Source organism: Aethalodelphis obliquidens, unplaced genomic scaffold (genome assembly GCF_003676395.1).
Source record: "Aethalodelphis obliquidens isolate GAN/ISIS:26980383/991018 unplaced genomic scaffold, ASM367639v1 scaffold14, whole genome shotgun sequence".
Classification (NCBI taxonomy): Eukaryota; Metazoa; Chordata; class Mammalia; order Artiodactyla; family Delphinidae; genus Aethalodelphis; species Aethalodelphis obliquidens.
The window spans coordinates 36908052-36916812 of NW_020837958.1; the positions used below are offsets into that span (position 1 = coordinate 36908052).

Consider the following 8761-nt stretch of genomic DNA (forward strand, 5'->3'; position numbering starts at 1 on the left):
TTTCAGTTCAGGTTAAGTACCCAAGTCTCTCAATGATTCTCCCTCCATGGATTCTCATCTTCATTTCCTGTGGAAACCACATGACCCATCAAGAAATGGTTCACAGTACTGTCAGTGGACACCTTTCCAGGTTGAAAATCAAAGGAAAAAATTTGGTAAAGCACAGTTATCCTCACCAGACAAGGCTGTCTTTCCACCAGCGCACACTCATGGGTCTCAGGGCAGAGGTCTGTATCCACTCCTTCCCTTCTCTCCCACCCCTCTCCCTTCACTAGCACACCTCCAGGTACTTCAAACTGCACAAAGCAACTCTTTATACTGCCATCCATTTAAGATGCTATGGAAGAAAAGTGGTAAAAATCATTTTTGGGGGAGATAGTTTGCTCTGAATGTAGGCAAAAGAGTGGGGAGCAAGTGCCCCTGTACCAGCAGGTTGCTGAGAAGGCTATCTGGTCTCAGGTCAGAAGCAGCTAACGCAGCTCGGGCTGTGGGTGCGACTACTGAAGACGAGTGAGGCCACACACACAACCAACTTCCACCAGGGTACTCACTTCCTGGTTTCCGTGTGAGCTCCAGAACTGTCTTCTCCCTTCCACCCAGAGGTAAACTCACATAATATGGAATTCATTTACAAAAGGTAGGCTATGTTTATTTACAGTCACAAGCAGTTGACTGACTCAGTGTGACTCAAACCACAAAGAAACCATTTCTCCTTCACTCCACTCTGAGTCCCAGGGTTGGCTGGGGCCCAGCCTGGTAGAGGGCTGCTTGCGGACCATTCACAGGTTCACAAGTTTCTCATTGAGGGCGATCTGTGACTGCGTGAGATTGGCCAGGTACGTCACCATCAGCAGGTCCTGGAAGAGAAGGAATCAGGATAAGTGAGGACTGGGTAAAGAGTGAGCAGAGAGGCTGGTCTTGGCCAGCTGTACGATGGACACTGGGTGAGGGCAGTCCTGGGAAACAAGAGCTGGGAGAGGCTGAGCAAGAGTGGAAGGTGGAAGGCAGGAAGGAAATGCCCGAGAACACTTTTTCATCTCCACTGATACACCCGAGCCACAGGAAGCAAGGAAACAGCAGGAGGGGCATCTCCGAGCACCTGTGCTCTTCCCCCGAGCCTGGACTCCTCTATCTCCTCCAGGTCACCTTTCCCAACCCCCTCCACAGGTGTACGGCTGAGGTGGGGGAAGGCACAGGCTCCCAGAAGCCCAGGGATGGCACTCACGTTGATGTTGCTGTTGAGCATGGTCTCGAAGTCCTCAGGAACTATTTTGGGTACTTGGTTAACCAGACTCATCAAGAAGCGGCCCACGGTATTGTCAGCTGACACCTTTCCAGACTGAGCACCAGAGTCAACAAGGAACAGTTAATTCTCACCACCGAGACCGTCACTTCACCAGCACATCCCCAGCCATCTCAGAGTGGAGATCATGCCCTCCTCCTTCCTTTTCCCTCCGCTGCTCACCAGCACGTCCTCCGCATACTGCAACACTGTGCTGAGGGCATCCTGGATGCGGGCCGATGCCCCTCCCACTTGCTGCAAGTCACTGGAGAGGCCGATTACCCGGTTGGGGCTAAAACAGGTCTTCATGATCAGGTCAACTGTGGGAGTGGGTTGGGGGTACAAGTGACACAGAGAATTCAGTCATCCCATCAGGAAAGAGATCTCTAACCACCTCCCTTTGGACTGAGTCAGCTTCCCCAAACCCCCCTGCCCTGCCCTTACTAGCTTTTCTTTCCCTGGAGAGAGTTCAACTCCTACACCCAGTATGCTAATCACTGGTTCTGGTCTCATATGAATGGCCGTGTAGCCTCTGGTGCTGATGACTTCCCACCTCTAACAACTTCACAAATAATTCCTTGAGTCCCATTTCTACAGAAGAATGACTTCTAGTCGTCACAAACCTTACATCAACCGTTCCTCTTAACACACCCAAGGCCCTCCATCCTTGTTACAGAACAGAAACCCCCTCCCCTGAAAAATGCCCAAGACCTAGAAAGCGGGTATGGGCAAGTCACTCACCTCCAATGCGTTCAGTGTCATAATATGCGTATTTCACCGTCAGAGGGGTGAACATCACCCCCATGGTCCTCCCAGGAACACCCATTAAAGTGCTGGGGAGAGAAAAGCCAAGGTTAACAGATGGACTTGGGAGGGGGTTTCATGTCTAGTTCAGGCTGGGAAAGCAGTCATACCAAGAGTATGGCTTCCACGGCTCTGAAAGAAGAGAGCTGGGCCACTTGAAGCCCAGAGCGCTAAAGGGAACAAGTCACTCTCTTCCCTTAGCTCATTCCACACACCAAACCCTTGGCCTGAGAGGAGGGACTCAGCTTTTGGACCGGGCCTGGACCCTTTATAGAGAGTTACTTCACACACTGAAATCTCAGTGTTGAGGACAGGACACTGGATTTCCCTGTGGAGCTAGCTGCCTAGACATCCTTCCTCACAGGAAGAAGTGACAGAACAGGTCTTCTCCGGGACCGAGTTCCTCATCAGCACTGAAAAAAAAAAGTCGACTCTGGCCCATCAAGGTCAGACTGGGCGCTGTAAGTAATCTTAGCAAAGGTGACTGCCTTTACTGGGTCAACTACACTTTCACTGCATCTTGAGGAGTCTGAAATACCTGGAAAGGCTAAGGAACCAGGCAACAGCTAGAGGTTCGTGGTACACCAACTGGCCCATGAGGACTTGACATCCACCATCTTTGTCCTACCACATAATAGGTAACTGGTCACTTCAGTGTCACACACAAAAATGGCACAAAGTTAAAGTAAGAGATGTGCTAACAAAGGGCTTCATTCTAAGCAGAAAATAAAATCCTTCCAACGCCTACAGCCACTCCTTCTTCGGCATGCCTCTAGAGCCTTTCCCAATATCTCCCATCAACCAGCATTCTAGCTGCTTAATGTGCCAACAGGGTAATGTTACTGTCATCCAAACTGTACTCTATCCCCAGTTAAGAGACATGTTCAAAACAAGGACAGCCATTCTTTAATCTGTACCGCCCTGTGTCCTATGCACAGTTTTAGTGATAACGACAAACTGAAGGGCAACTCAGAAAATCAGTGAATGTGGAGAAGAAATCATGGCCAGAACACTGTGTGAGGATCGGCTGTAGGAGTTGTGTAACAGTTAACTTCTAGGAAAGATGACAGGAAAAACGAGCTTGCTCAAATACCTAAAGGGCTGCCCTTTGAAGTCGGTTATGAGCAATGAGCAGGAATCTGGGTAGGCAAGGATCAGTGAGTGGAAATTTCAGGGACAGAGTTTGTTTCGGAATAAAACCTCTCCAGTGATAACTCCTGAAAGTGACGAAGGGGCTTCCTTAGGCAGCGAGCCGCACACTGAAGGATGACACCTGCGGGGGGTGGAGGCGGGGGTGGCACCCAGGCACAGCATGAACGAGGTAGCTTTTCGTGCCCTTGTTGCCCAAGACTCTGGTCACCTGACGTAGGCCTTAATGCTCATGCGGCCGTTCTGCAGACTCGTGTCCACTGTGAGGTGAATGGGGTTGGGGGCTTCCCGGCTGTAGTACTCATGGATCAGCACGGAGTGCTCTGTGATGTCATGGCCCGTAGCATACCTGGAAATGGAACACAGTTGTGGACTCATGTCTACGTGCGACATCAATACCAAACAGGATGGTGGCATGCGTGTCTCTAGGTACCCACCACCCCTAGTCGGGGTGTAGTTATACCCCCAGGGACAACACATGCCAAAAAAATACGCACACTGAAAACTGTATCAAATCAAATAAGGGCTGCCTTAGAGCTCTTGAAAATTCTAAGTCACCAGCAAGGCAAAAAAGACTTGCTCAGTAAAAGCTGCAGTCCAAAATAAGTATTCTTGGCCTCACAGGATCAGAACTGCCAGCAAAACACACTGAACTCATAGCTCCTTGAGATAATACACTTTCAATACCCTGTCTCCAAAAGAGGGTGTACGATACCTAGTCAGGTGACAAAAGATGTTGGCACTCAACCACCGAGACTTTCCATCCCCTCGTCCCAACTTACCAGCCCAGGATGAGCTCATTTGGAGAGACTTTCTTGTGCAATTCATACATGTTCTTAGCAAATTCCATGTCAACAGCCACCTGAGAAGGAAGGCAGGAACGGAAGCTAAGAAGCCAAGAGTCCACAGCAAATGGATAAACAGGACAAGAGGCCACTCCCAACAGACAGAAGAGGCCCGGGAAGTATGTACAAATGGAACCAAGCTCTTTAACTGCAGCTCCAGTTATGAGCACAACACACTGTGGCGCAGGAAGGGCCTCACAGAGTCCAGCCAATGAGTAGCTACAGACCGCACGGGGGTCTCGAATTCCCACTCACCTCATCTTCTGACTCATTGTGCGGCACTGAAAAGCAGTTGGTGACTTCCACTGAGTGCTTGTCCACGGTTCCTGTGTGAGAGTATTGTCCATGTGTTATAAAACCTTGGGCTCCCAACTGTCCCAAATGCTTTCAAGAGGTCTCCTCAAAGTCAGGGAAACAAAAACCCAAACTGGGCTCATAAGCTCCAAGTTCAGCCATGAGCACCAATGGAACCAGGATTTTCCAGAGAAATGAAACTCTGGAGCAATCTCCAACTCTCTTCTTTAACTATCAGCAAACAGGGTCTGTTCTTACTTCGCAAGGTCTCCTTTTGCCTGTCTGTCACTTCCTGCTACCAGCCCTACTCCAGATCTTCACTCTGTGACCTTCATTTTTCAGCCTCCAAGACTTTCTCCTTAATATAATTTCATCTGCAGAGCTCCCTGGAAGATTCTAATCACATCTACAGAGACCACTCATATAGTAGCCTATCCTGAGAGCTCAATCTTAGGGAGCTTCCCCTGTACCTCCCTTCAGCCATGGTCCCACAGTCATAACCTTAACCCTACCATCAACCAGAAACCTTCTCCCTGTGAACCTTAAACATCATACCACAAACTTTTATTCTTCTAGTTCTAATGATACTTTTACTCCAGCTGTTTCTTGTCCTCACTAAGACTGCTGGTCCCTTGACCTCTCCATTTTTTTTCTCATCTACTGGCACTGCCCACCCAGGCTTCAAGTGCTTCCCTCTCCACCACAGACCACAATGTTGCCTATACCCATCAGCGTCTGTTTAATTCCACTTCACTATGGTTTCTGCCCCCTTAGCTGAAACTATGCCCACAAACCAAATGGATACGTACTTCTTTTTCTTAATTGAAGTAGTTGATTTACAATGTTACATGTGTACAGAAAAGTGATTCAGTTATGTATGTATACACATACACATACACATATACATTCTTTTTCAGATCCTTTTCCATTTTGTTATTACAAGATATTGAGGACTTCCCTGCTGGCACAGTGGTTAAGAATCTGCCTGCCAATGCAGGGGACATGGTTCGAGCCCTGGTCCAGGAAGATCCCACATGCCGCAGAGCAACTAAGCCCGTGTGCCACAACTAGTGAGCCTGCGCTCTAGAGCCCAAGAGACACAGCTACTGAAGCCCTCGCGTCTAGAGCCGGTGCTCCGTAACAAGAGAAGCCACTGCAATGAGAAACCCACACACCGCAACGAAGAGTAGCCCCCGCTCGCCACAACTAGAGAAAGCCCGCGCGCAGCAACGAAGACCCGATGCAGCCATAAATAAACAAATAAATAAGTAAATAAATTAAAAAAAAAGATATTGAGTACAGTTCCCTGTGCTATACAGCAAGCCCTTGTTCTTCATTTTATATACAGGAGTGTGGATACATACTCTTTATCCTATTTGACCTCTTGTCAACAGACTTGACCACTTCAAGCATCTAAAATACTTAAATCTTCTATATTTGCATGCCACCATAACACCCTTCTACTAGAGCATTTATCACATTATATTCTAATTATTTGCCTATAAGAGTACATCTTCATCTTGAATTTAAGGTTAAGAGTAGAGCTTGTTTGATCAAACTTTGAATTCTAAGTTCCTAATAGTTTTATGGTACATAAAAGGCACCACTGATTTCATTTAACCAGATGGAATATATCTCGTGAATTGATTTCTAACTGAAAATGTCTAAGTTCCTAGCAAGCAGAATCTACGCTTCATTCTTCAGTAAGCAATGCCTCTGTAACACCTAGCCTTGTACCATGACTCCATTCTGAAAGAGGATCTGAAAAATCTGGATTACAGTTGTTCTAACTAGGGTCACTAATATTTGGGGGCACTTAGCACAAACCTAGGGTGGAAAATTGTTTCTTTCGTTAAACAGCTCTAGTGAGTTTGGAAAATTTGACAGTGCAGCTGAAAGAGCAAGCTAGTATTTATCGAGTGCCAAGTCAGTGACGCAAGAACCATTTACTACAGAAGCTCAAAGCAGGGCAGTCACAGAATGACGGCATACTTTGGAAGGTTAAGAATAGGGGTGAGGGTGGGGATATGGGATGAAGGACTGAGAGTGAAAACTCTTCCTGGGAACCTGGAAGATGAGTGAAACTTAAAGGATAAAATAAGGGAGAACAGGCAAAGAGAATACAAAGGCTTGATCTGAGCCAACTATGGCAATGCCTGAAAGACAATGGACCAACTGAAGTTTCTGTAAAATGCTACACTCTCAAAGATAAAGAGGGAGACAATGTGTGTCTGTGTCAGGAGGGTGCCTGATGTGGTGGAAGATGGCAACCGACAGCTGATTTGTACCTAGTCTGTGCCAGCATAGTCAGACGCCTTCTGTGATAATTTAGTGCTCACAGACTAAATCTACAGTAGGCCCTGAAGGAAACAGACTTAGCTAATAACGTGCTGGAGTCTGCCGACGACTATCATCCTCTTCGCAATACACCAATTGTCTTCTACGATGGAAACTGTTACACGTTCAAGGGTAAGAAAAAGAAACGATACATGCGACTAAATTGGATTCACAAGTGTCCAAATTCTGTGACCAAGATGGAGTGCAAATTAATCTGATGGGACCAGCAGTCCCCAGAGAAAGGGATATATTGTCAGAAATCCCTCTTTACGGCTTCTCAATTTTACTGTAACATGAAATATCAATTTCCCAAATTTGGAACATGGGCAGGGAAAAGGTTATTCCTCCATGTGCACGTTAATACAAATAATAGATAATACAATTGTCTGTGTCCAAATGGAGAATCAGAGACTGCACTGGGGGAACGGGGTCCATATCCCACTGGGGACTAATATTAGGGAGACTGAGGAACAGAGGCTCAGGCTTAGACGTTTAGGAAAGCAGAACATTATTGAAACCTTAAATGGGTTCCTGCCAAACCGGGCTACTTGGTGAGAGGGATATCTTTTTACAGGTGTCCCCACTCCAATGCCAAGTGGTTAGGAAAAACTTCTCTTTTAACACCTGGAAAATAAAGACATTTACCAATAGATAAGGGGGGAAAACGTGGTCACTGGGCTTAGGGAGTTACAGGTTTTTGACGTCCTAATCAGAGTTTGAATTCATTTTTCGTAGACTGGAACTAGTCATACTTGACGTGAAATGCTACTGGGAAGATTAAAGATAAAATGTAAGTCACTTGGCACACACTATTTATTCAATAAATAACTACAATGGGGGTGGGAAGTGAGGGGAACAAGATAAACGAGAGGTGGGAAGTAGAAGAGAACGTCAATTTTCTCTGACCACTCACCCAGCAGGGTCCCGATGACTCGGGCAGCGCCCTCGTTGCGTCGCTCGTAGCTGTCCACGATGGAGGCCAAAATGACCGGGTGCAGCCGGACCACGCGGCCGCCAGGGAAGGGGCCTGGGAGAGCCGGGCCAGGCAGCGACTGTGCCGGGGCCTGCGCTGGGGCCGGCGCTGAGGCCGGGGTCTGGCCCGGAGCTGCGGTTGTAGCCGCTGCTGCCGCCGGGTCTGAGGATGAGGCTGGAGCCGGCGTTGGAGCTGGAACCGGCGCTGGAGCCGGCGCTGAGACTGAGGCTGGGGATGGAGCCGGGGCCGGGTCTGAGGCCGCAGCCGGGGTTTCGGTTGGGGTGGCGGGAGGCGTGCTCGGCGGTACCGCCGGTGTGGCCATCTTGTCGAGAAGGAAGGAGCCAGGCGCGGAAGGGAGTGAGTTGACAAAGATTAGGAGCACGATAGGCTGAACCTGTACCACGTGAACTAGATCTTTGTGCTTATTGGCTTCTGATGATGCTACTCACGGCTACAATTTTCTGCTCTGAGTTTGTGCTCTTTGATTTCGGTCCGATGCGCACTCAGTGAGAAACGAGCTAAGTAGTTCCGAGTAAACTTGGAACCGCACTGAGAGGAGAGAAACAGCTGCCACCAGATGGAGCCAGAGAGCGGCGCAAGGGTCTCAATTGGTACTTCAATGGGATAATCGACATCAAGGTGCCTTTTAAAGGACTTTGTTCTTGACAGCATCCTAAGGTGTCAATGCAGTGAGTCATTCATTCAACAATTTGAATATGTGCCAGATGCTCTTTTGGAGCTTTGGGATATATCAGTGAACAAAACAAAGATCACTGTCCTTGAAAAGTATACATTCTACTGGAGAGAGACAAATAAGTACATTATAGAATGTATTAGGTGATAAGTGCTATGAAAAAGGAAAAATTAGCTGAAAATAAGGAGGAAATCAGGAGTCGTGAGGAGTTAGAGCAGGTCAAAATGGGAATGTGAGATTTGAGTGGATTTAAAGGAGACAAGGGGTATGACCATTATTGGGGGGAAGAACCTCCAGGTAGAGGGAACAGAGTGCAAAGACCTTAAGGCAGGAGCAGGCCTGGTGTGTTTGGGGCTATTTCATGGCTGGAGTGTTAGGATCAA

At 47.8% G+C, this 8761-nt stretch overlaps 1 protein-coding gene across 1 annotated transcript; it reads right to left on the reverse strand.

Moving 5' to 3' along the window:
- Window positions 1-627: 627 nt before the first annotated feature.
- On the reverse strand, window positions 628-8032 carry EIF3F (eukaryotic translation initiation factor 3 subunit F). Its single transcript, XM_027115480.1, has 8 exons — window positions 7625-8032; window positions 4336-4406; window positions 4018-4097; window positions 3447-3584; window positions 2024-2115; window positions 1466-1602; window positions 1226-1339; window positions 628-857 (listed from the first exon to the last, which is right to left on the reverse strand). The coding sequence occupies exons 1-8, from the start codon at window positions 8004-8006 to the stop codon at window positions 780-782; spliced, it is 1092 nt and encodes a 363-aa protein (XP_026971281.1). The 5' UTR covers window positions 8007-8032; the 3' UTR covers window positions 628-779.
- Between the last annotated feature and the right edge of the window lie 729 nt (window positions 8033-8761).